The sequence below is a fragment of the Branchiostoma lanceolatum genome, chromosome 7, assembly GCF_035083965.1.
Source record: "Branchiostoma lanceolatum isolate klBraLanc5 chromosome 7, klBraLanc5.hap2, whole genome shotgun sequence".
Lineage (NCBI taxonomy): Eukaryota > Metazoa > Chordata > Leptocardii > Amphioxiformes > Branchiostomatidae > Branchiostoma > Branchiostoma lanceolatum.
Window position 1 is genome coordinate 6,575,990 of NC_089728.1, and position 27,838 is coordinate 6,603,827.

General features: G+C 42.5%; 2 protein-coding genes across 2 annotated transcripts in view; one reads left to right on the top strand and one right to left on the bottom strand.

Moving 5' to 3' along the window:
- LOC136438891 (beta-1-syntrophin-like) overlaps positions 1–19,678 on the top strand; it is a 54,466-nt gene extending 34,788 nt beyond the window's left edge. Inside the window, exons 3-7 of the mRNA XM_066433913.1 lie at positions 1,736–1,878; positions 7,510–7,629; positions 8,491–8,609; positions 13,767–13,945; positions 14,578–19,678. Of these exons, the coding sequence (XP_066290010.1) occupies positions 1,736–1,878; positions 7,510–7,629; positions 8,491–8,609; positions 13,767–13,945; positions 14,578–14,670 (654 nt within the window). The 3' untranslated portion in view covers positions 14,671–19,678. The remainder of the gene's footprint in view (positions 1–1,735; positions 1,879–7,509; positions 7,630–8,490; positions 8,610–13,766; positions 13,946–14,577) is intronic.
- On the bottom strand, positions 18,409–27,607 carry LOC136438890 (fatty acyl-CoA hydrolase precursor, medium chain-like). Its single transcript, XM_066433911.1, has 10 exons — positions 27,306–27,607; positions 26,319–26,460; positions 25,830–26,055; positions 25,446–25,625; positions 24,632–24,906; positions 24,050–24,152; positions 23,305–23,487; positions 22,438–22,594; positions 21,338–21,563; positions 18,409–20,758 (listed from the first exon to the last, which is right to left on the bottom strand). The coding sequence occupies exons 1-10, from the start codon at positions 27,388–27,390 to the stop codon at positions 20,551–20,553; spliced, it is 1,785 nt and encodes a 594-aa protein (XP_066290008.1). The 5' UTR covers positions 27,391–27,607; the 3' UTR covers positions 18,409–20,550.
- Positions 27,608–27,838: the final 231 nt, after the last annotated feature.

Here is a 27,838-nt window from a genome sequence, read left to right on the forward strand (position 1 = left end):
GTTATACACTAGTGTCCAGGGCACGGTATTGGAAGGCGGAGCCCAACTCCCTCCTTCTACCGCCTTTTACCTCCCCCAACCGAAGTCAGGTACCCATTTTTACACCTGGGTGGAATGGTTCCTCCATGGGTCACTAGTATTGACTAACCCAAAAGTGCGTCCGACTTCAAGAAAGAACAACAACAAAGCTATGATAGTATAAAAGTTCCTGACTGGTTTGTAGGCTAGTAAAAAAAAAAGAAGATGGAAATGTGGACTGCATTAGGCCAGAACTGTATCGCATGATCTACTTACGACTCCTGCATCAAACTTTAAAGCCATAGCCAGCCACCAAGAAGTATTACCGACTGAACATGCATCAAACTATAACAACTGCCTGGGGGTCCATTAACCTTATAACCAGGACTACTCTGCCCTTTTTGGGGTGAACAGGTCCTTCTGAAGCACATCATTTCCCGTCCTAGTGGTGCTGTGAGACTCGTCAAATGGTGGACACGAGAAAATTAAAAGTACTTTTGCCTTTTGAAAATGGGACAAACTTGTCATATTTCATGCCATTCTGTTTTTATGACCTCGGGGTAGGTTTTGCCATTCTCAGGCAGTGGTAAGGCATGCAGCAAGAGTGCTGAATATGCATGAAGGACCATCTTTTCTTGTCTCGGCTTGAAATCTTTTGAGTCGCTCAGCTTGTCTGTGTTTCTCATCATGACTTGAAGGCATGTTTGTAGCTTTTAAATCACAGCTACTCCATATATTAGAGAGATCCCCTATCGGCACTCTTACTTAGATGGAAGGCCCGTCTGATTTATGGTCTACAGGGTAGAACATGAGGTATTCATCGTATTTTAATGCTCGCAGTTTTTGCGGTGAGTTCTTACCGCGAATCATCCCACCGCAAACGTGTGCTCTGTCTTGCATTGTAAAACTATGGCTGTTTCAAGAGTGAACTTCAAACAGTGGAAACACAGTGGAATTCCCTTCCTACCCTGAATTGACGTCCTCAGGAATTAAGATAGATTTAAACAAACCATTTGATTAAGGCAAATGTGCACATAACAGACCTTTAACATTAATCCGCCCTGTTACAATCATAGATCCACCACTTTAAAAACAGTGTTCTTGAGAGATCTCTATTGCAGCACCGCCCAGGTATGCACAGTTTAGATATACATGTAAAAGAGTGCATTATACTGGGGGACGTTGGAGATCTGTTTGGACATACATGTATCTTTTCAATTATGCACACAAATGTATATTTTAGTAGATGTTACCTGTTCCTGTATGTTACCTGCCATAAATAGTTTAAGCTGGTTGGTAAGCCACTGAGTAAAAAGACTCTTTCAGTCTTTAAGTGATTTATTCAAACAACGTTTCAGTGACCATCTGTCACCTTCCTCAGGGCAATGCTGACTGGTTCACATTGCACTGCTGTTTTTGTTGTTGTCTACAAAAACAGTATGGCTTGGCGATTTAATGTTTATATGTTGAATCTTGAATGTGTTATATATTAGGCTCATGGAGAGGGCGATAGTTCCACCTGGAAGCCAGTGTTTTTAGTAACTGTCGTTGTACAAGTATGGCTTCATGATTTAATGTTTATATGTTGTGTTACATATTAGGCCCATGGGGAAGGCGGTAGTTCCACCTGGAAACCGGTGTTTGTAGTAACTGTTGTTGTACAAGTATGGCTTCATGATTTAATGTTTATATGTTGAATGAATGTGTTTCATATTAGGCCCATGGGGAAGGCGGTAGTTCCACCTGGAAGCCAGTGTTTGCCGCCTTGACGCCGACAGACCTACTGTTGTACGACACCGTGCCGTGGAGCAGAGAGGAGTGGGCAGTCCCGGTACAGAGCCACCCGCTGTTGGCTACAAGGTAATCACCTCTGTCTATCATACATTCTCCCTGTTGCCTAAAGTCCTGTTTACACATAGCTGAACATGGATCCCAAACACCAGCCAACCAAGGTTGGCGGTAGGTTGGGAGCAGTCTGACCAGTAGATTAAGAGTCTTATTTGACTCCCAAACACACCCTGACCACTACTGACTTACTCCCAACCACAAGCCAACAACCACCAGCCAACCACCAGCCAACCCATTCCAGACCTGTCGTCTACAGCCAAATGTTGGAGTAAATACAGCCCTATACACCTTATTCACACAAAAGCCGGTTACAGTCAGCTCCCAGTAATCCATCTAGTTTTAGTCCCATTTTCCCCAGACCAAGCTGTTAAGGCCCCAACCACACAAACATCACGCGTGGTTTATCGAATCTTATGTGGTCGCAAGCTCATTTTCACGCTGTCCAAATTGCCTTTCAGTGTTCACTCGATCCTTCTCTGAGCCACTAACCACGGGAAAGCCAATGTTGAAAGACCGTGGGACCTAATTTGCGGGAGACAGGCTAGCTGCCTCCCCAGTTATTGTAGGTAAAACTGGTGTGAATGGACCAAGATGAGGAACCCTCGCTGGAATTACATTTGTTCATCAAAAGCTCATGAAGCCACTACAGGTGATAGAACCAGTAATGGCACTGGAAATTGGGCTCGTTTTTTAGGCTCGTCCAAGTCAGTACAAGTTCAGTGATACTTGAAATGAAAACTAGAGGGCCCAAACTTATGTCACTTCTTCCCGAACAGAAGAGCTACATGTAAATCTACTACCCAAAAATCATATACACAACGTTAAAGACATTGTTGTAACAGAATGAAAATGACTGGCTTCCAACAAGAATCATTTCAACCAAAATTTAGTTTGGCAAAGTAGTTATCATCTTTTGCATCGTTGGCAAAAATACAAAGCTAACAACATTCAAGGTTTCTCAAAGATTTTATTAAACTTTGATCAAGATATATAATTGTTAGTTGCTTTGCACAGGGAGTCCTAAATGGATGGATTGCAAATGACAACAGATGATTGGGTAATTATACAAGAATGGTTAGGATTGCCTTTCAGAACATGTGAGCTTGTTACTGGCTGTGTGATTACTCGAGATAGTCGAGTTTAGTCTTGTCACAGGGAATTATCTCCAATTCTAATTGAATTGTCAATGTGCATATTTTTCCCCTATGTGAGATGTATCAGTATAATGATGTCACCTTGGAAAATAAGGGGAAAATAGAGGGCACATACATGTACCTCAGAGGGTAGAAACATTAGGATTATCTACATTTTTGAGACTATGATGACAAGTCTATCCTGCATACATGCCATAGTCAACATGGTTATGGAATAATGGTATGTTTATTCGAACCTGCTATCCATCCTATGGTCGCGTTGTGTGTGTCCTTGTAAAAATTTGTTCCTGACTTTGGTTGGGGAGGTAAAAGGCAGTGGAAGGAGAGGGATGGGCCCCGCCTTCCAATACCGTGCCCTCGACACAGTGGATAACAGCCCACTGCCTCTACTGCCTCAAAAAGGCTATGGGACTACCTTTACCCTTTTTTATCCATCCTATGCTAGCTTTAGCCCACTTCCCTGCCAAAATGTCTGTCACCTGTTGAAGACAATTGGCAATTAGATTTCATGTCATATATATATGTAAAATGTTATACTGTCCCAAGCCCTACAGCTGCCGTATAGCTGTGGAACTCGTGAGGTGAGGTCAAATACATTGACTGTACAACTAGTACAAGAGTCAGAGCTATGGTTCGCTCCAAGTCACACTGCTCCTTGCAGTTGTAACTTTGATCCCAGTTACACTGCTTTTGAAAGCTGTTGGATACCCGAAATGATTAATGATGTTAGGGCCAAACATTTGAATGGGAGCTGCTACCACACTCTTTTGCCTGGATGTGATCAGAGGAGCGAAGCGGACGGATACTGTAGGGAATGGTGGGGTGATATTGCTCTCCCTATAGGTGAGGCCGATGTTTAGGAGTTGACAGACATCGGCAAAGACGACTTTCAGGACACGACATGGCGACAATGAAAAACACGCTCTGAATCCTCAAAGTCAACTTTATTTGAAACGTGCGAATGCGATCGTAAACTTTGACGTTCAAACGGCTGTTCACATTCTCAGGTACGGATGTCAAACAGCCGTGATCTAAGAAACAATGTGCTCTGTTAGAACATGCTCATTTTCACACTAGGCTAGGTCTTTTTCTATTTACAACTGCAAAGCAAGGTAGTTTCAGCGAGTGGTGTCCTGAAAATGGAAGCCCAGTAACATAATCCTTTTCATATCCAGCCGCTGACAGGCAACATAGTGGGAATATTGTGTCAATGTCCCAGTGTTTACCCAAATGACAGAAAACCTCTTGCAATGCAGCATTGCTACAAAGTATGAATGGATTTCTGTATCCTACATTCATGTGTCGTACTGACCCTCTAAAAATTTACCTCCATCGTAGACATCCTTTAAAGATGCAGGGCTTGAAATACAGGGTGCACCTAAAATTGGAGCAGTGCACCAATTTTCAACTGTGCACGTGGGTGCACCTAGATATTAATGTAAGGGTGTATACAGGATATTCTTGACATTTAAGTGTCAGAAAAGAAGATAAAACCTGTGTTGTATCACTTGTATAAAACTTTAAAATGTTAGACGATGATGATCTCCCTCTACCATATAATCTGTAACATACATTTTGTATACTCTCATCATAGTTTTTTTGATACCACCCCTAACCCTTAGACCACGAAATTCAAAATCGGTGAATTTAAAGAGATCTAGTAATTCAGTATCAGTAATCCCTTAGGTATGCTTTTTTCAGATATTTAGGTGTTCAATAATTTCTTTAAAAGGCCACAGTAATGTATTTCAAAACAACGAGGTCAAAAGTTGACGGTACCTTATGGGGACAGGCAAGTTCCTCGTGGGAAGAACATACCCTGGATTTGCACATATTAATCACACATTAATGTGTTGTCAGTATTTCGGGGAACAAATACCATCGATAGTATTCAGCTTTTTCTATATCCCCTGTTAGTATAGCTATTTCACTTTCCATTTGGCACTCGATATGTTGATGGATAAGGAAGGATATGCAACTTATGTCAAAGTTAATAACCAAGTCATTCACTGATTTCTGTACCATCCACATAACATGCCACAAGTTTGGCAACAGTAGCTCCAGCTAGACACAGACTTTTCAAGGCCAACACTCAGCCTCTTATACTTAGGAGAGCCGTTCCACAGGGCCAGTACTAACCAATTACACGGCTGCTGGAAATGGTTTATTATCATTTACTGTGACTAATAGAGGCCAAGCCAAAAACAGAGGCTGTCGCCATCCACATAAACATTTAGGTCGCTATGGGCAGCATACTTTAGAGGCTATTCGAATGCCAATTATTTTCCCTGGCATTGCTGAGCCATTAGCATTACCAATATGGAAACATGTATGAATAGCAAAGTTCTTTTTTCACAACCATGTGTTTACATGAGCCAACGTTTCGATGACTGTCTGTCATCTTCATCAGGGTAATACTGACTGGTTCACTGTGCACTGAAGCTACATTTAGGTGTTACTGCTAACAATGCAGTCCCAAACGTAAAGTATTGTTACATTGTTAGCAGTAATACCTAGCTTCAGTGCACACTCAACCTGTCAGTAATGCCCTGATGAAGATGACAGATAGTCATCGAAACGTTGGCTCATGTAAACACTTGGTTGTGAAAAAAGAACTTTGCTTTTCAGTCATTCTCTAACCTGATGAAATTATTAATGGATGGGAGCATGTATTTTATAGTATTTCATACCAAGGACTACAAAAAATGGTACATACTGCTTTCTCTGCTTAGCATGCAGTCAGCTCTTATGAGAAAGAGTAATTTTAGTTACACACACTACTATCATTGGACTAGCCCCCTCCTTTAGTGGCCCCCATACACCGAAATATGTGAGAAGGATTTTAACTTTAACTAGCTATAATTGCAGGTGTGTATAGCATGCTGAATGTTACAATGTTTTGGTAACTAACGACTATGTAATGTTCAAAGGGTAAAAGAACCAAGGAAATAATTGACAGGTTCCAGACTAGTTAAACTTAAAGAAATTTTGATGCTAAACTTGAACTATAGATTATCTTTACGGCTTTGAGGTTCACTCATTTTTAAGCTACCAATAAAAACTTGCAGTGCTGAAGTAAAAGGTTACCTTGAATTTGTTTTGAACTTGACCCAACATTCTCCTGCTTGATTGGTAAGCAAAAGACAGGCTTTCAGGAGGTGTATCGGTGGATAAAAACATGCCAATGGGAACACCCTTCCACAAAGAACGGTTAATACCGACAAAGCAGTTTTGCCATCAGCAAGTGGTCACCCTTTCATCTATCAAGATGACCTGGAGATTATGCGTATCGATTCGGGAGTTATGTGGGATGGCGATCTCATATGTATGGATGTATACTGGGATGTGCAAAGCCGCTGGAGTAACTAGATATTGAATATCGTGACATGACTGGGTCAATCCCTCTACACACGCATTGTCGAGCGCCGTTTGAATCTATCGATTGCTTTGTGCTTGGAAAATATCCCTGACTCAGCGTGATCGTCGCCAGAATGAGCGGGAGAATGCGTGCTGCCATAAATGAAACGTTATTGATATCAGTCTGGAGCGATAGCGACGTTTTGGTTGAAGGAGGTCAACGGACAAGTTTGTGGGTCTGAAATTTAATTAACCTCTACGCCCCAGATAATTGTACAGACCCGATGTATTGATTGCAGAATTTGTGATGAATTGTGTGAGATTCAAGGGCGGCAATTGCTTTGAAACCACGTTGAGCACAAATCAATATGGTGTGTGGGAAAATCTCGCTTCGGATCACTTTTAATTTCTTGTTTGACAGTGTTGAGAAGCAGCAGTTGCAGGATGTATATAGTCTTTTTTTCTACAGAATGAAAGGTGATGAAGGTAATCAAATGAAAATTGGTACTGTTTTCTTTTGATTGTTCAGTGATACCTTGATCTAAAAGTAAAATTTTGCTCTCTAAAGTTACACCCTGAAAGAAACAATAAATTGGAAAAAATGACCATTGTGATTGGCCTCACTGATGAGTACATTCAGCACTGTCATTGTACATACTAGTAAGTACATGACAATTTTGAGCTGTCATTGGTCCACGAAACATGTGCACAAAAAGGCATGTCTATCCTCAAACATGGAACCTCTGGCTCCACGTCCCATCCGAGAGGACATCTTTAACTGAAGCTACAATGTAGGTACTCATTTTCATCTGAGGGAGTAAAGAATTAAAGATGTAAAGTGCCTTTGTCATGGGCACAACATTTCAGCCTGCTGGGGATTTGAACCCAGAACCTTTAGATTCTAAGTCAAAAACTTTCCTCACTCCACCCAGGTGTAAAAATGGGTGCCTGACTTCAGTTGGGGAGGTAAAAGGCGGTGGAAAAAGAGGGTTGGGCTCTTCCTTCTAATACTGTGCCCTAGACACATGCACAGTGGATAACAACCCACTGCCTCTACTGCCCAAAAAGGCTATGGGACTACTACATTTACCTTTTACCATCAACCCTAATAACCACAATACCTTTTTTCCAGGTGTTCTGCCTATTTTGACTCGCGGGTTGGCCACACAGGAACAACGCCCTCCCGATCGCCTGGTGGAGGAGCTTCGAATTCGGGGAGAGATCTGGCTTTTGGAACAAGAACAGGATCAAGGTACGTATCCCAGCATGCACGGGGCTGGAAATACTTGGTGTATATGCACTTTTGTTCGCCAAAAGTTAGTGCTGTGCTCTTAATTTTTGACAGTGGGTGTGCTAAGATATATGTGTAGGGTTTTTCTGAGTGCCTACAATGTACATTGTACATGTTTAGGTTAGGTGCACCAGTGCACCTATTCTCTGCTTAGCACTCAGCACTTAGGGGAAAGAGTATAGTTTGAACACATCACTACCAGAGGACTAGCCCCTTCCTGTAGTAGCCCAAAGGCTATAGAGCTCTGCCTAGGCTCTGCCCCCCATTTGCAGAATAGTGAGGGAAAGATTGTAACTTTTGTGATGGTTTTAGACAACAAAAAGAGATATAGAAACAGGGATTGGCTCTTCGTTCACCAAACTGAGAAGGATTTTAACTTAATTTGGGGTTTTGTGATGGTTTTAGACAAAAAAGATACACATGACATTGTATACATGTATAAACAGGGATTGGCTCTGCCCCCATTCACAGAAGGGTGTGCAAAGGATTTTAACTTTATTTGGGGTTTTGTGGTGATTCTAGACAAAAAAGATACACATGTATACATGTATAAACAGGGACTGGCTCTGTCCCCATTCACCTAGCCTCCACCAGGCCCTCCTATGGGTGTATGGTTCTAGGATTTGGCAGAAAAAGGGATAATTAGCCAGTAGTCAGTTAACGGTGAAGATCACATTTCACCCACGTAGACTGCACCTGCAAATGAGACCCTCTGGTGGCCAAACTTCCCTGGCAAATATTCTCCCTATAGGTGGCGTAGTTAGTCTGGTAGAGACTACCATTCACGGAGAAACTTTATGTGGTGTTTTGTGATGATTTCAGACAAGGCATCGAGGCGCACCTGTTCAGAGTGGAGACACAGCGAGACCTGGCCGCGTGGACCCGGCTGATCGTGCAGCTCTGTCACCAGGCCGCAGAGGACCTGAAGGAGGTCGTACAGGGTCAGTGTCTGTCTGTTTGTTTGTTTGTCTCACTCTTCTTCAGCGTCACTAGAAGAAATCACCTACTCAGTCCTCTTCTGGGCCTAGTGGCTCTTGAGGCTCTAGGAAATCTCTCCATCTTGACCGGTCAGCCGCAATGCTGGGGGCTTCGTTCAGGGAGAAGCCTCTTCTCTTTACCTCTCTCTCCACACTGCGTCTCCCTTAGTCTTCCTCTAGATTTTTTACCCTGTAGTGACCACCTCAGCGCGACTCTTGTTAGGCTATTTTGTGGCCTTCGGCAAACATGTCCTAACCATCTCCATCTGCGTACTACTAGAAGAACTAACCAGTACTTATTTGCATTCTAGTGACGTTAAAAAAGAATGATGGATTTCACTCCAAATGTCCGGATGTAATCTCCATAATTCATCCAGTAGTAGAGTTTCAGTTATATTTGAGTATTGTTTACATGGATGTCTAACCTTCATCAACATTGCAGTAGTTTGTTTGTTTGTATGGCATGCCCAGTAAACCTTCTCATGGCCTAACACACCAGGTTTGTACTGAAGAGTATAAGCTGCATATCCGAACAGATTTATTTGATCCCCTCACACTGTGATGGAACCCTACTTTTATCTACAAGTGTGGTGGGTTCTTTAACATGACCATTGATGTGGCTTTCCTCAAAAATATTTATTGTGCTATCCTGACCAGAGCTAGGTTCTCATTTACACCTGAGATGAGTGGGGAAATTGGTGTGAAGTACCTTTCCCAAGTGCTCAACAACGGGACTTGTCAGGGATTTGAACCTCCAGGTTCTTAATCAAGAACCCCAGCCTCAAGGCCACCGTGCCACTGTGTCTTCTTCTCAATTCACCACAGTTTAAGTGTCATGGACAAGACAATCACTGACCGAGTATTTTGTACCAGCTCAGAAAAAAAATGGTCATCCCTTCAAGTACGAGAATGGTCAACCCAGGATTGATGTTGTTTTTCTCTAGAACTATCACAGAGTGGGACTTACTGCCACAAAGTCCAGTAGAATATATGCCAAGCAACCTCATTAGATACATTGTAGCTTTAAACAATGCTTGCAGCTAGATGTGCAAAAGTTCGGTGTGACTGGTCATTCAGTGTAATATAATGCTTGATTTGTTAACTGTAACTTAATTTTAGCTAATTTAACAGTCACTAGTTAACCGCTAAAATTTCATAATCTCTAATATTTGATCACTAATATTTGAGACATTGATGTTTGTTAAAATTAAGTGCAGTGACCTACTCCATTTCCCCCAAGCCGCTATATTTTCCTGCCGCTATATTAAAATGATTTACAGTAATATAAGCAGCTGCTGCTGTGCCGCATGCCCTCAAAGCTGGCATGTTACGCCGAAGGGCGTTTTAACTGGCTGTACAGATACAGATACAGAACATCAACTTTTGCCATTCCATCGGGTACCCTTAGACCACAAAAAAAAGTATGTTTCCAAGAGATCTGCTAATACAGCATCAGTAGCCCCAGAGGTTTGCACACTTCATGATCAGCGTGTGACATTCGTCAGGTGTATAACCTTTATCACTCTTTCACTTTGCTCATTTGTTATTCAGTATTTTGTACTGGGTTGATTTTATGTTTCATGCTTTGCGTTTATTTATTTACTGTGATGTTTATGTTTATCAGTTCTTTAGACAATGAAAGAAATGTCATCAAAATATAACCTGGGGAGCGATATCTAATGGCATTTAAAACTGCAATTACCTACCAGCTGCAAGAGGCTTTCTGGTGCTGAGAGAGCTCGACCACAGTACTCAGATCAAAATAGCGTGTATGTCCGACAATCGCTTGGATGTTGAAACTTTCCTGCCTTATCCTGTCAGACATGAACAAGCTTTCACCTCAGATCCTTTGTATATCAAGTGGGATCGATCAAAGGCAATTTATGATCAACTTAAACATCTGCATTTGGGGTCCAATCATTTTTTAACCCTGCACTCTTTGGGTATCTACACGCAGAGTAATTCAGGCATGAGACCTTAAATTGTAGAACCTTTATAACTAGTTGTACCAGTCTGTGCTAGCTTTGGGTATGTGGTTCACTCCTTGGCCAGGTAGTGCTTTTATTGTTGTGAAAAATAGATAATTTTTAGAAAAATTTGACAACAAAGTATGGCTCTGTCCAGCATCCGTCCTTCCGTCCCAGGACAGAATTATGCTGCGTTAGTAGGAGTGAAAGATCCACCATAATGTCCCATTGACAAACAAAAATGGAAACTCCACTACATTTTTCATCAGGTCATCAACAATACTATCAAAACTTCCCCACTTGATATTTGCCCCTTGAAATACATGGAACAGCCTTTCACTTGTTTCAGAGGGTCAAAATTTCCAGGGAGCATGCCCTCAGATGCCCCTAGTGCCCTCTGCAGTTGACAGAGAGCTTTGCTCCCTCAAACTGACGGCCTGACAAACATTTAGAGCTGGAGACAGGCCAGCTAGCAACCCTCTGACATTGCTTTTGGTTGGAAGGTCAGACTGTAGTGAAAGGACTAGACCGTGTAATCCCATGTATTTTTACTCTGTCGTGTAACAACGTCAAGAGGCTTTGAAAATCACTTGATAACTGACACTATTTCCTATTTGTTTGCTGCACTTAGATATTAGTCTCAGATGAAGCCGTTTCGCCCCACAAAATACACGAAATGATGTTTCAGAGGGCTGAAAATTTCCCAGGCTCCTATAGTGGCATCAGTGCTCAACACACAGCTTTATTCTGTCGAATTAAACTGAGAGGACAGACAGAAATACAAATGGAGAGAGGCCTGCTCACGTAACCCTCTGACATTGCCTGTGCACTGGAAGGTCAGATTAGATATTTTCTCTGAAGTCAAAAGAGAACAGTCAAAATGCAGTGGAAGTTGAAAAGACAGACAAAAGTTGAGAGACAGATGGAGGGAGGGAGGCCTGCAGTTAACACTCTCACATTGCTTGTGGATGTAATTTTCGCTGAAGTCTAAGAGAACTGTAATGTAGTTGAAACTGTAAAAGAGGGGTTTAGACATGTAATGCTGTGCTATACATTTTACTTTGTTATGTATCGTGTAGCAACTTCAAGAGGCTTAGAAAATCGCTCTAAATGTAGTGAGAGTTGAAGCAGTAGCAACAAGAGTCTTAGGACCCAAAATCTCCATGAAACCTTTTCTTTTATTAAACCTGTTCCCCCCATTCTATATCGCTCAATGGTATAACCCCGACCACATGTTGGGGGCTCAGGTTCCACAGTGACCCACTTTCGCTAGTAACAGCTGTTCGTAGTGCTACAATGGCCAAAACTGCAAATATAGATTTCCCCATTACTTAGGCAAATTAAGTCCAATTTTCATAATTTGCACTTCATTGTATACAACCCTCTCTAAGATACCTGCCAAGTAAATAACATGTAAATCTGTCGCTCCTTTCTTCAGTTATTCTCCTTTGAAAATATTTACAAACACGCCATTGCAGTTCCAGTGACACATACCAGGGGGCCCAAAATCGACCTTGACCTTTCTCCTCACAGCACCTACCCACATACCAAATATCATTTCAATCCATCCACACGTTCTTCAGTTATGCTGATTTTAAGCTTCCGGTGACACATACATACAAACACGGTGACACAAACATACACACACGCGCACACACACACAAACACAATAACTTCGCATGATTTGAACTTCAGTGTGTACATCTCCATCCAACCTACCAACGTACCAAATAACATGAAAATCTGTTGTTCCTCTCTTCAGTTAAACCCCTTTAGAACATTTTTACAAATAGGCCATTGCAGTTCCAAGGACACAAACCAGGGGGCCCAAAATCGACCTTGACCATTCTCCTCCCAGCGCATACCCACATACCAAATATCACTACAATCCATCTACACGTTCTACAGTTATGCTGACTTTAAGCATACGACGACACCCATGCAAACGATTTACCTCCTTACTTATGCAAATTCAGTCTCATCTGCATAGTTTGCACTTAAGTGTGTACAACTTGGTCTAACCTACCTGTGTACCAAAGAACATGACGATCTGTCCATCCACTCTTCAGTTCTTCTACATTTAAGATTTTATCAAATACGCCATTGCAGTTCCAGTCACACATGCTAGGAGGCCCAAAATCGACCTTGACCTTCCTCCACCTAACACCCACCCACATACCAAAAATCATTTCAAACCATGTACAGGTTTTACAGTTATGGTGACTTTAAGCGACCGGTGACACAAACATACACACAAACACCAAACGCAAGCAAAACAGTACTCCATGAAAAAGCCTTTTTTCATGGAGATAAAAAGGGTTAGATGTGTTATACTGCGCATTTACTTTGTGTTGTAACAGCTTCAAGAGGTTTACATAAGTGACTTTTTCTCCTTTTTTGTTTGCTGATCTAAGTCCATATCAGTGTCTGACTGATGAACAGTAAAGTGATGAACAAAGTGAGTGATGTTTTACAATTCCGTCAAAAGTCCTTTTCCTGGCAATGTTCCTCTTTCCAACTTGTAATCATGTTTGTACAGGATGCTTGCTGTAAGCCCAGGACTAGACATTACTTACAGCTAGATGTTTAACTTCTGCTTGAAAATTAACTTCCACTAGTAGTGTTATCCCACTCCTCGTAAAGTGTGAGATGTTGAGCACTGATGACTGTGAAGTCGTTCACTTCTGAGGGGACTTGATTTCACAGTAGGATTTTTTCTGCCGTTTCTGAGTTTTTGCAGTTTTTTAAGTTTGCAGTTTTTTTAAGTTTTCTGTGGAAACAATCTCTGTAGTAAAGTAGTGATATAATGGAAACACATATTCGTGATGTCATCATTGTACAGTGGAGAAGTCACTGAGAAAACAACAGAAATGAAACTGCTGCAAACATGTCAAGTTTTACAGTTTTTAAGTGTGTCCTTCCCGCACCAGATGGTGCATAGGACGGTGCCCATCTCCGTTTCAATAGCCCTTGGGCCACACAACTTTGTGCAATAGCCCGGCAGCCACAGGGTGTCCCACCGGGCCACATAGGAGTCACGCCTGAAAGTGCAAAAAAAGCAGCCCATGAACTATACGGTGGGGCCCCTTTTTCCAAATGAGACCGAATCATCAGTCTGGTAGAGACTAACTTTCGCCTTCCTTCCTTCCCGCAGCCTGTTTCTGGCAGGGGAGGGAGTGCAAGTTGTTGGTACACTACGAGAGTGGATTCACGCTGATGGACAACTCGGACTCAGACGTGCTGTGGAACTTCCCGTTCGAGCGCATGCGAATGTCGGCGGACGACGGGGTCGGGCGGCTCTGGTTGGACTTCGGAGGGGCCGAGGGGGAACAGGTAGGATTTCCTGATGACGTCATAAAGAATTGTTTCATTGCAATTCTGAAATTCTTGATTTGTTAACGGTAGCTTAATTTTAATTTTAGCTACTTAAAGGTCAACTGCTAAAATTTCATCATCGTAAATATTTGATTACTAACATTTGATGCAGTGATGTTTGTTTCCACCGTTAAAATTAAATCCTGTGAACTACTCCCTTTTCCCCCAACTGCTAAAATTACCAACTGCAATATTAGATGGATTTACTGTAGTTTGTTTGCATTGCATACCCGGTAAAACGCCTCATGGCGTTACACCCCATGGCCAGATTTGCACTGAAAAGTACAAGTTGCATATCTGGACAGATTTATTTGAACCACTCAAAGTGGGATGGGCCCTGCTTCCTATGTGTGGTGGGTTCTTTAAAGTGCTTGAGGAATGTCACCTGCTTACGTTTCGATGCCTGTCAGACATCTTCGTCAGAGCTTCTGACTAGAGTACTGCTTCTAGACACTATGTGTAGCCGATGTAGGTGATTGCAGGGAGGTATTCCTGGTGGTGAAAAAGAAAACTCCAATATCCTAATAGATTCACCAACCTGATGAAATTATCCTCGGAAGGTGTTCATTGTCGTTTTTCTCATCTTGCAGCAATTGGACATGGGCACAGGTCCTAAGCCCATCGTCTTCATCATCCACAACTTCCTGTCGGCCAAGGTCACCAGGATGGGACTCTTCGCATGACCTTGACCCTGCCAGCAGAGGTCGGGATCTGTGTGCACAAGCCACCCCTGTCCACGAGTGGTTCGATCCGTGCCATGACCCTTTGAAGAATTAGGTAGATTTGGACCAATCACTGCAACGGGTCCTGCATATAAGGTTCATAAACTTTGAGAGAAAAGCTGTCTGAAATTATTGGTTAGCAGTTCTAAATACTTTTCAACGCCACCGTTCTTTTCAAGTCAACCCACGTTCATCCTCGTAGCATTCTTCACCAAATAGTCTGGGTTGTAATTTAAAATGGTGAGTTGTTTTGCTGGAAAATGGATCAAGGTTAATGTTATTTGAAGTTGGAGTTAGGTAGTTCATGAATTCAAAGTAGGATTCAAGGGTTTCGGTAACTTGTTCTAAATTGTTCGCATTTTGAATTGATTGATCTTTGCAATGTATTATGGTTGGAATCATAAACCATTTCACAGTTCCTAGTGCACATATGCTGTGGTGATGCATTGTGATCTAAGGTCAAAGTTCAAGGTCCTTGGCTCCTATAAACTTTGACCTTTTGACTGCATTGTGTCATGACTGCACATGCACACTAGGAACTGAGGTGGCTTATTGGAATACTGTTTGTGTGTATGGGGAAGATTTACATGTAATTTTATGAATGGAGATTTGGCAAGGCACAATTCTACAATATGCTCAACTGAACCTCCACATTGATATTTTCAATTGAGCTTATCCTTGAATGTGCAAGATTGATGTGCTTTGAAACAATTGTCACTAGGTTGACTAACACAATTTTCTTTGTATCTGAGGGGTCACAGAAACATGTAACATTCCATGTCATTGAAAACTAGCCATATTTCCATCTTTGCATATATTGTATATGTTATTAATTATTATTGTTAATTTGATGTTTAAACACATTGTTTTATGATAGATAATTTGGTTGGTGGGGAAAAGAAGGTATATTTTAGTTTTTATATTTTAACCTTCCCAATGTCAAGCAATTAGGCTTTATTATCAGCCCATGGCACTTGGAGGAGTAATTATGTACTAGTTATGTCTTGAAGGGGATGTTTTTATACTATGTCATGCGGAACCCTCGCCTGTACACGTGTTTTAGATGTATGTGGTCACAAAATGGTCATTTCCTTTAAATTTCAATTTTATTGTAAAATCATCCTGGCAGAAGTACACTGTGATAACGTTACATATTAATTTTTTAAACAAACTTTTGCTTTATTTTCTTCCATCCAGTTGGGTGAAATGACCTCCAAACTGTAATTCCAACACAAAAATTGGACTTTTTTGACTGTCCAACTCCAGCCTTTGTTAAGGAATGAGCAATCCACTGCTTCTGTGATGTTACAGAAACTGTTCATTGCTCATTGAACTGTCAAAAATTTAGGTAAGTCAAATTTTTGCTTTGGATATTACAGTTCAAACTTTGCATCAGAATAGTTTTTACCAACAGCAGATGAACTGTGAAGCTACGTTCTACAAACTTTCAGTAAATGATTACTTACTGTCATGGCAGATATTGGGCATGTACATTAGAAAGACATTGCACACAAGCAAACTTCTATCCATGCGCCCACCCTTTTGGAGCAGTAATAGGACCATTTACTTGCAGCAGTACTTGAGAGAAAATCGAAACATTGTTAGAAAATCCGGCTTTATTTTTACAGCCCTACATTTTCCTGGCCTGAGTGTCATCATTGTTAGTTCCAGAGCTGAAGGGGAGTATGAGAGCCCTGGAACTAACTAGGATGACACTCGGGCTAACACTTTTCGTCTGTATAAAGATAATCTTCAGGGAAAATCAAATTGCTGCATTTAAAGAAAAAAAAGCCTCTTCTGAAGTCTTCTCTCTGCTCATGTAAGCTTTAGAAGTGCTCGGTGCGACAAGCTATTACTGTTCTGTGTCCAGTTGATTGAAAACTGGGTTCTGTGATCACAGTGTGAAGGTGGTGATCCCTTATGGCCATCAGAAGTGTGAACAAGATTTGGCTGAATTGGGTACTCATATCAGGAGCGTTGTGATTTCTATTGACGTATGGATCAAGACGCCATTTCCCTAAGACTCGAACCCTGCCAGTAGTCAGAATTGACCGATTAGATTCTGTGCAAAGTTGCACTGATAGGCAATTGTTGTAGGAATCATACTGCTCTGCAATCTGCCTGTGTGCAAGAGGTGGGACACTCACTGTGCTGAACTGTGCAAGTACTGAATGCGAAATACGCGTAAGATTACTGACATATTATGTCACTTCTCTGCAGTTATAAGCCAGCTCTTGCCAAAGCTCTAAATATCCATGTTGTGAAATTACAAACTGTCTTGTTGCGTCGATGAAGGTTAGACATCCAGGTAATCATAAGTTACGCAATACGAGAGTTACTCAAGCAACTGGATAGATTTTGTAAATGGTCAGATATCTCATGTTGGACTAAAGATCTGTCATTGACAAAAGATCGGAAACGTCTGGCCGTTTGCAAGATCTAGCCAGTTCCTCGAGTAACTTTTGTATAATGTGAAAACTGTCTTGTGTCTACAATGTTTGAACAAGGCTGGATCCAGGTACGGACAATCTCCGACAAGAAATACGCTTCAAGATATATACAGCTGAATTCTAAAAATATGCCGATCGATGCTGCTGCTGCCCCCCTCCCCCTTGACTTGATAGGTCATTTTTCACCACCTCAGTGAGAACTTTTGTGTCAAATGAAAGATAATGTGGTAGGTGTGCAGCTGTGTCTGAAACAGTATCAACAAGATAACAGTTATATACTCAAGGGACTGGATAGATTTGTACAATATCAGACGGCAGCGTCAACGTAGATGTGATATGAATTTTAAAAGGGTACGTGTACATGTGCATATCAGAAGTCCATTTGGACAATAAGCTAGACCACGTACATGCGTATAGTATAGCTTCAGTATAGACTCGGCTGGTATCTGTTAGATGTTATCGTTGATACAGCGAATACCGACGTATGGCCTGCAGCGTAAGACATGCAATGAATTATATGGTACAGGCTGATGTGTATGATCCAGGGTTTACATTACAAGTATCAGTGAGTCATATCACAAAATTGTCCTGTATTCCAAAAGTGCCTAAAGTGGAACCTTAAGCTTGTAGTATCACCTATGTTGAAGTTACTGGAAAAGCCCCAGCAACATCAAGGGTTGGTTCATTAATTCGCCCTAAAGGAAGCACACAGTGAAATCTGTGGAGGGAGGGGGGAGAGGAGAAAGAAGATGCTTGAAAGTTTTCAGTCTTAGGGGTGGGAATTTTTTAGATGTTGTAGCTATTCTGAAAGCAACAAATGTGTTGATGACATGTGCAAACTGTTAATTTAAGCCTGGGTGCGGTTTACACAAAGAGGATTGGGGGAAAATTTCAGCCACACATAAAAGATGGGGATATCAGATATATATATATTGGGCTTCCAGGTTCTTCGCTGTCTTTGCTGAATCTTCCAAGTGCCTACCTTCATACCTGCAGTACCTCGCTCTGTTGCTAGGTGGTGTTGCAGTATAGCTCAACCAGTCTGTGTCATATCACTGTTTTGTACATGTCGAGTGATGGAGGGGTCAGTAGTTTTGGAGTGATGATGATATTTTATTCAGATGTCAGCCATGTGATGTAACTCAAGAACGTGTGTTTATATGCAAAGTGTTCAGAGGTTCGCTTCTTTGCCATGATTGTCTTCCATGTCCCAAACTATGCTGGGTTTGCTGGATAACAACAAGGTTCCTTATTCACAACCAGGATCTATATACAAATATACAATCAACAGCTGACATTTTGGTGACCGTCTGTCACCTTCCTCAGGGTAACACTGACTGGCACTATTCCACAATGCAGTTTTGTGTCTCTGCTACCTCAGTATTGCCCTGAGGAAGGTGACAGATGTAATCTCCAAGCAGATCTATATGTTGCTAAGACCCTATCAAACTGGCAGAGGAAGTACATTTACAATATACAAGCTCCTTCTTTCAGTTGGATACGATCTTTGCAATCCATTGGGCCTGCTTGGAGACTATGACAGATGGTCACCGAAACGTTGGCTGTTGCTTGTGTGTAGATCCTAGTTGCGAGTAAAGAAGCTTTTTATCCTGTGAGTTTCCAACCTCATGAAATTATACGACTATGCTGGTTTTAGTACGCTCATGTTGAGCAGAACACACCACCAATTGTGCAAATAACAAACAGGAGAAATTCTTCTGCAAGCAAGAAGTGCACCTGACAACAGTAGAAAATGGCTCTGCCCCTGAGGCTTTGTCAAAAAATCATCCCACGAAATGGAATACTTTAACTGCATTTTGTGTGTTTCTTGCCACATTACATGTAAACTATGTAGATTCTTTAATAGATGAAAATGAATTCATGTTGAATATTGTTATTATTATCATTATTGTTCTTTATTATTATTGTTATTATTATTTACAAAGAGAACATTGTTTTATTGTAAGGGCACGCATTGTTACTGTTAATGAATATTTATCAAAAGAAATTACAATGGTTAAAGACAATTACGTGTATTATTGTTTGGGGCCACCATGATTTGTTTCATTCTTGACACAACACTGTAAAATCATGTACTTTCGCAGTGGTTTTATTTTGCATTAGGAGGGAAAAGTAGTTTTTTTGGGTGCTTTAAATTCGCGGTTGAAAACATTCTGTAGTACAGTACCAATGGTAATGCCTATTCTTGGAAGCCTAGTATCCAAACCTGTTATATCTCCTGAGTCTCTTCATTTGCGTGAGTGGGTGGAGAGACTTGGTAGTTATAATAGGTTTGGATACCAAACAGTACTCTTGGCTTCGCATTTGACAGTTTACCATTAAAACCAGGGCAGAGAAAACCACTGCGAAAGTTTAGTGATTTACATTATTAGAATGGTCTAGTGCTCTGCATGGAAGGGGTCTTTGGTTATTTGGATTGCCTCACAAGTATAGTTAGGCTTTGTTCATCTAATCTGAAATGAAATGCAATTGTAAAAGAATAAACTACTGTGATGGAACCTCTAGGTTGTTGAATGTTTTGTTCCCTGTTGTGTGTAGCTTTATGTACTGTAATTCTTGATTTGTTAACGGTAGCTTGATTCTAGCTACTTTAACAGTCACTAGTCAACCGCTAAAATTTCATCATCGCAAAGATTTGAAAATACGTGTACTAACATTTGAGACATTGATGTTTGTTCCCACCGATAGAATTAAATGCTGTGAACTATACTCCCTTTCCCCACAACCGCTATTATTACCGACTGCAATATTAAATGGATTCATGATCATTCATTTTACAGTATCTTTACCCATCCTATTCAACATTTGGTTCACTCCTCTGATAAGTGACCCAGTAAGGCCCTCAGCTTATCTCCAAGCAGATCTATCAATGGTAAGGCAGTATCAAAAGGGCCATCCAGTATCCAAATCTTCCAGTGGATTTCGAAACCGGTTGGCCCTTTTAAATTGATACTGCCTTGCCACCGATAGATCTGCTTGAAGATTACTCTTAGCGACCAAAACTATTATTGCAGCAAAGAAATTGGCCAGGATGCTGCAGAGACTACACGAACCGCCAGGTGTCCCCACTGCCTCACGAGCTTATGCAGAAATATTACGTATGCGGCATATGTTGACCTGGCTGTGACCTAAATTGTGTGTTGGCGCTACCTTTGACTTTATAGTGGGAATATCATGCAAAATGTACAAGTATGACTAATTAGAGTGACAATAAAACACAAAGCGTAAAAAGATTCGTTTTTATCGATGAAAATCAAGTTGCAGTTGTATCAAGGACTTGGTTGTATCAAGGAGGTGTTAAGAACCTCCTTGGTTGTATTCATATCTGTGTTCGCACAGAGATAAAATCGGTCAGTACATAGCAGGAAATTTAGAGCTCGTCTGACCCTACGATTCGAACCTTCTTTCCCAATAACCTTGGAACCTCATCGTTCCAAAACTTCATATTGGACTCTCGAATCTTGACGTCAGCAGATGACGTCACGTCTAACTTGAGGTACTCCTGTGATGACGAAGAGTGACGTGGCCATTTGACGGTGTCGCGCATGCGTGCTGCTCCCGTCCAGTCGTTGGGATCCCTTTGGAATTGGGAGAGGAGACATTGTTTCAATAGGGTAGAGAAAAGTAACACAGTTAACACTAGAATGTTTATCTTTATCCAAACCAGACAGTACTCAACAATATCTTAGTGCTTCCACCGAAGAACGGTAAAGCCTAGCAAATCGAAGAGGGAGAGCTAACTATGATTTAGTAGGTCTGTTAATCATCAGCCAAGCACAGTGAATTTTTCTGCTACGAGGACATACTAGTACTCATAAGATACATTTTGTCATGGATTGGACGTAACGTTGGTTTGAGCAATTTTCTCCATCACACAGTAATAATTAGCTGGAGGTAAAAGCATAAGGTATGCTAATCCTGCCTTATCACCAAAAAATTGTAAACCATGCGATCGGTTATGCAACGAAACATGATGTGTAAACTACGTTAATGCAAATTACGAATATCGTCTTAACTGGCGTTTGAGAACACCTAAGACTAAGTGACATAAAAGAAGTAAACGTTCATGAAATCCGAAAAGGACCTATGACCTTAATTGTTAAAATATCAGCCTCAGTTGATAAGGTAGCCATTACGACAACTGCATGTGGACATACCCGTTTGCGGCGAAGTTGACCCAGTACGCCATCATGTCCAGACTCAGCTCCCGCTCTTCATCTGTGAAGCTGTACCTCCACGAGGCGCCCGTGTCGTCCAGCAGTAGCGGCATCCCGAACAGGTAGAACAGGTCGTCGGAGTGGTCGGCTTGGATGCGGGGCGGTCGCGAGGCGAAGTACGAGGTGCGGCGCTGAAACTCGTACAGGTAGACACCCACAGAATGGGCTGTGTGATAGAAAAACACAGATTTTGACTATTACACTAAAACTATAGTAGAGTGGAACTTGTTACCACCAGCTATAGGAGTATCCTTATCAGATAGCTTTAAAAAACGCTTGCAGCTAGATGTTCAAAGGTTGGGTGTGGCTGGTCGTTCACGTGCCTGCGAAGCTATGTTACGCTGAATGGTGGTTTATGTGGTTGTCTTGGGGTACCGGCAGAGGAATTATTAAAGTTGACATTAAAGATCTGAGAAGGAGACACCTAGAAGGTGCGAATTAAAAAGTAGGCACCGTACATGCTGCTGCCTGGGTCATCCCGGGTTCAGGACATCTCGGTTTGGCTGCACCGTCTTTAGGAAGGGACTCAAGATGGGGGTCCCATGTTCGAGGAGGTACCTCGAGCACGTTAAAGGGGAGTGACTGCTAGCCATTCCCCTGTAAAACTTTGCTACTGAAACAGCAAGGAAACTTGCTGCCCTATGTGCCACTAGGCACTCTACAAGGAACGAACGAAGCCGCCAACCCTGTTCTATCGACAGACGGAACTGTGCAATAAAGTGAACTCTTTAACTTGCCGTGACGTTGCTGCCGGCTCTGGACAAAGAGCCACTAGCCTAACAATTGACTCTATCTGGCCAATTTCTACTATTTTCCAAGCGACCCACGGAGGCTGGTAGAGCCTACGTTCAGACCCTTTTAGTGCCTAGTACAGATAGAGTCAATTGTATGAAGGGAGTCGGCTACGGAGAGAGGGTCCAATATTGCCTGCGAATGTTACCCTCCATGGCCGGCCAAAGTCTCCCGGCAAATGTTCTCCCTATAGCCGACGCGGTTAGTCTGGTAGAGACTAGTCTGAACGAACGAATGGACGAACGTACCTGCTGCGGCCTGAGCCATCAGAACGGTTGGTGCAGTGAACCAGAAGTCGATCAGGAGTTGGATGTACTGGTCACGTGTGGCGATCGGGTCGTCCGGCCTGTCCGGGTCCAGGTACTGGTCAATCACAGGCTGGACAACCACGTTGACATCACCGCCCTAGTAACAAGAAGACAAAGGTTTGGTTTGATTTATTTGCACATATTAAAATCAGTCTGTAGTACATGATAGAAAAGAATAGAACAAAAAATACACGTGCTGGGGAAGAAAAAAGTCATGGTGGCTTATACAAGGTCTTCAACCATCTAAATTAACAAAGAAATAACATAAATCTAACAATTCAAAGGTGGTTGCTACATTACCAATCCCTGCCAATAACGTGGCCGTCAACAGAGTGTGTCGCGGTCAAAGAAGGAAAAGCAAGGAATTCTGATGATCTGCAACGACCTCATTCTCAGACTCTATATCAACTCTCATAATTCCGTCGGGTATTCAAACAAAAAAGGAAAAAAGAACAGTGGCCTTCTTAATTAAGAATGTCTTGATCGTCTGAAGTGCACATACTCCGGGATTACTGATGCTGCTTTAGTAGATCTCTTTACAGACATTGTTTGTTTGTTTGTTTGTTTGTTTGTTCCCATGTGGCGATCTTAGCTACAGGTAATCTGATTCAGGAGACTTGTCGTTATATCACACAATGTTCAGAGTAAAATAATGCTCACCGCCCAAATGTTCGAGATCTATTCTTATTCTGCCAAAGAGAAATGAGAAAAACTGTTACCGCAATACACAGGAGACAATTAGAAACTACCGATTGCTCTTAGCCAAGCATATTCATCTACCATTAGATGGAGCAGCACGGGCCTTACCAAGAACTGGTCGGTGAACCACTGCAGGTCAGTCGGTAGATTCTCGTCTAATTCGGTCCTGTTCATTCCGTCTTCATCAATGACAGTCTTCTCGATAGCTTCAGCCATCGTATTTCCAAACTCATAGTTGTTTGTTCCCAGCAGGTAGTCAACCTGGTTTACCTGACCCTTGCTCATCAGATCCTGTGAAAAACACGCATTACTTTGTCAGATTCTCCGTCGGCAATGCCAAGAGGTGCGTTCAAAAAGTTCGCTTCCTCAATAATCCCCAAGTAGATGTTGGGGTGGGTGATCGTAACGTTTTACAGTTATACAATGTCTCGATATACTAATATTGACTTTGTTCTGCCAGTTCATTCTGGTAACGCTGAAGAAGGGTCACTCGAAACGTCCGGAAGTAGTTTCGGTATCCAATCCAGTTATAGACATTGAATTGTCTTCAAATATTGTTTATCTGGATGTCTAACCTTCATCAACGTAGTCATTAATTCATTCATAAAATAGTCAGGAACCAAAGGAGTACTCTAAAATATCCCATAAGGCTTTGCCCAAGGCACATCCACACGACCCCCCAAGATGGCTACCTGTGAACGACTTGCCGCAAAGTCTTCAGCAATGCAGCTCTATATATATCAAGTTATAGATTGTCTTCAAATACTGTTTCCTGGATGTCTAACCTTCATCAGCGTATCTGATGATATGGTTTTATAGAATAGAATATATGATAAAATAGAATGGTTCATACCCAGGGGCTCTCTGGGAGAAACTCGCCACCAACTACTGCTGATGCGTTCATCATGATAGCGGTGTCTTCAGCCATCGTTGCAGCGACCTCTTGACCTGGTTTCCTGTGCACAAACAATAAAATATAATCACTGTTCCTGTATGTGAAATTGCTTGAATTCGTCAATGTACATTTTTTTAGATACACTAGCTATAGATTCTTTTAAACTACTTTCCTTAGCGGTGTTTCTGTCAATTTCTTCAACCTGCTTTTCATTGAAGTTCATACCTGTCCTTACGGCTCAAATCCAATGATTAAGACTAACAAAACGTTAGAGGCTTCTCCGGGTATTAAACAAAACAAAAATGACCCGAATCAGATTCAAGATTGAAAACTAAATTCAGCACAACAATAAGTTCGGAAACTTGATTTCGGTGGACAATATACCTCCGATTCTCCAATGTACCTTGTCAATTGCATCGTATCATCAAACCTTACAGTCCGGTCTTATATGTAGCTTGTACGTACCTGTTGTGTTGCGCAATGAGGCGGTTTACCGTGCATGCAACACAAACAAAAAAACAAAGTTTACATTGAACGCACCCTCGAAGACAGCTCATCATCTCCGCATAAGGGGTTGTGGTGCAGTTAAATCCACGAGCCATGTCCTCCGCCCTCCTGACGTCCCCCTTCTGCGTGATCGGCACTCCCGCCACGCCGCTCTGAGAGATGGCCCGATGGAACAGCCCCGTCGCCATGGGAGACATGACGAGCAGGGAGACGGCCCAGCCTCCTCCGGACTCCCCGAAGATGGTGACTCTGTCGGGATCTCCTCCGAAGTTCCGAATGTTCGCTTTCACCCACTGGAGAGCTTTTATCTGTCATATAGGGCATTGTATAGCCTGAGTACCATTTTCCGTAGTGACCGCTGTCTTAATGCTTTCCCGGCTTGCTAACCACGGATCCTCCGTAGTGACCGCTCGTGCGAAAAGCATTGAGCCAGTGGTCACTACGGAGGATGGTTAGCAAGCGAAAAGCATTGGATAGGGCCTCTGGTCAATATTGATTTAAAGAGTGAATGCTAGCCTGAATTACCAGTCTATCTGGTGAATATGTGATGAACAGGTCTAGGTGCTGTTTTGTGTATATTAAGAATTGCACTTCTGTGTGTAGTACTGAAAAAACACGGCGGGCGACACAAACTTCCGGGCACCTTCTACCCGCTCCTGACGTCATGTTTTCAGGAAGTCACGTGCGAGAAGCAACAAACTTCCGGGCACCTTCGACCCATTCCTGACGTTTCTTTTTCAGGAAGTCACGTGCAAGAAGCGACCAGGTTATATCTATCCGAGGAAGGTTTAAGAATGATGATGAAAAGATACCCTATAAGAAATTATTTTAGAAATAATAAACTTACCATATCGAGAATTCCGAAGTTGCCCGGTGCATCGTTGTCCAAAGTCGGCAGGAAGCCCATCATGCCAAGCCGGTAGTTTATGGTTACCATGACGACGTTATGTAATGCTGTCGGGATCTCTGCCGGGTAGGTGTCCCCACTGCCAAAATACATCCCGCCACCATGGATCCACAGCATCACCTGAAATAGTCATTGCCTACGTAACGGTGTGTGTAGCAAATTTGTCTTTATTCAATACTTACATCAACCGTACATATAACTGCAGTAGGGTGTGCAGATCGAGTATTGGGCTGCACAGCCGCATGAGAGCTTGCAGAGGAAGACAGCCTTCCCATTGATCTCAGTTCGGAAGCGAAAAAACATGATCTTATTCATGATACTTACAGGCAAGTTGGAAGTGGAGGAAACTTCGGGAGTGTACACGTTCAGAAACAGACAGTCCTCGCTGCTGGAGTTGCTGCGCCACAGAAAGAGTTCCTGCGTCATTGGGTCAGGGAGCATCAATTCGAATTCCTCTGGCCCAAAGTCCATCATTTGGAGGCATCTGTTTCCAAAGTCGGTGGCGTCTCGGACGCCTGTCCAGCTGCTGGGATCCTGTGGAGGGCGCCATCTGCCGGAGGGTGAGAGAAGTGCAGATATACTGAGCTGGAGCTGAGGTTTCCACTTTTGTGGGCGTGGCCTCTAACCGCAATTGTCATTCAATACACCCAATACACAATCAACTTTATTTGTCTTATACCCGCTTTCCAAACTTGATTCAATTATTCACTCATCGAGGTGAAGTCTAGATCTCTCTCTTTCCTCCCCTTTCTCTTTCGCTATTTCTTTCTTCCTCTCTTCTTTACAATATATGTTTATATTCATTCGATCTACCTGAGGTCCCCTACAGGCGGAGCGGCGTAAGGAATGCCCTTGAAGGTGAAGACGCGGTCAAAGACGGCATTTCCGACGACAGAGGCGGTAAGGAACTCTGAACCTTTCACGTCGCCATAGGTGGTGGAGACAACAACGGCGTCTAGAACAGGAGGAGATGCACGGGAGAAATACTTTGGCATGACCTTACGTCGTAATAAGTTATTCGCATTTCTTCTTAAGTACTACAGATTTCAAGACACCCGATAGCAGCCTCACTGTTCTAATTAGTTAGTAACTTGAGAGACCCCGGTTCAAATCCTGGTAATATGGCATCTCGGTTGGAAGACTTAAAAAGGGGGGGGGGGCAGTGTTCGAGGAGGTTCCTCATTGAGCAAGCGCTAGCAAAACCCCTCCCTGTGAAAATATACCCTGCTACAGAAACAGCAAGCAAACTGGCTGACCACTAGACACTACAAGATGAACAACTAACGGGAACCTGCACGATATCGATAGTCGAAGACCTTTATGTCGCATTCCGGTCATCTTGTAAAAATAGGACGTTCCGACATGACCTTTGTACTTGTGACCTTCTCCTAACAACCATAAATGCTATACGTGCACTACGGAAGTTCGTTCGTTCGTTCATTGTCGTGCCTAGTGGCACATAGGTCAGCATGTTTCCTTGCTGTTTCAGTCACAGAGTATTTTGTACAGCAGAGAGATTGCTAGCTTCCCTTCTAACGTGCTCGTGGCACCTCCTTGAACACGTCCCCACTCTAAGGGAAGTGCAGCCCCAACCGAGATGCCCTTCCCAGAATTTGAACCGGGTCTCCCAGCTACCAACTAATTCGAACAAGGAGCTCAACTGTAAGGCTGCTACAGGTTGAGCTACGGGGACATCACCAGCAGGCATATCCTTTAATTGCATCACGGAAGGCCATGTCCTTGGGAAGGCCAACAAGGTAAACTATAGCGTACCAAGAATCTACGTGAAATCAACCTTACCTGATCCCACAGTAAGAACGGCTATCACCACTGAGAAGGCCACAAACGTACAATGACCTCGCGAGCAACCGCGATAGACGGCCATTTTTAAACACTGTTCAACGCGGACCTGAGCGTCTAAATGCCGCTTGCTCTGGGGAGGGCGTCAGCCTTATAAAGAAAACAGGACAATAGAACTTGTTTGACTTTGGTCACCAAATCGCTACGTCATTGTAGACACAAGAGCGAAGCGGGGCAGCGACCAGTAGGGCAGCACGCGAATCGACCGAAAAGTCGTTCCTGTCAAATGTGATTTGGTTTGGGGTGAAATATACATAGCCTCCATAGCAGGCTCTTTGGGACTTTTTATGGTTTGTAATAAGTAGCGTATGATACTCTTTTTGCTGATGACTTCTTTTTGTAATGGGTCGCGCCGCCAGCCCGTAACCATTAGGTCCCTAAGACCAGCACAAAACTAAGTCATCAGCAAAAAAAAGTATTTATGATAGGCCACAAAAAATCCCAGAGAGCCTGCTATGGAGGGTAAAATATAC

What these genes read in the sequence shown, in the direction of transcription:
- LOC136438890 (XM_066433911.1), bottom strand. Translation starts at nt 27,390, where the DNA reads ATGGCCGTCTATCGCGGTTGCTCGCGAGGTCATTGTACGTTTGTGGCC. An exon ending in CCGCCTGTAGGGGACCTCAG is followed by an intron (nt 26,056 to 26,318) that starts GTAGATCGAATG and finishes ACCCTCCGGCAG; the next exon opens with ATGGCGCCCTCCACAGGATC. An exon ending in ACTTCGGAATTCTCGATATG is followed by an intron (nt 24,907 to 25,445) that starts GTAAGTTTATTA and finishes CCTATATGACAG; the next exon opens with ATAAAAGCTCTCCAGTGGGT.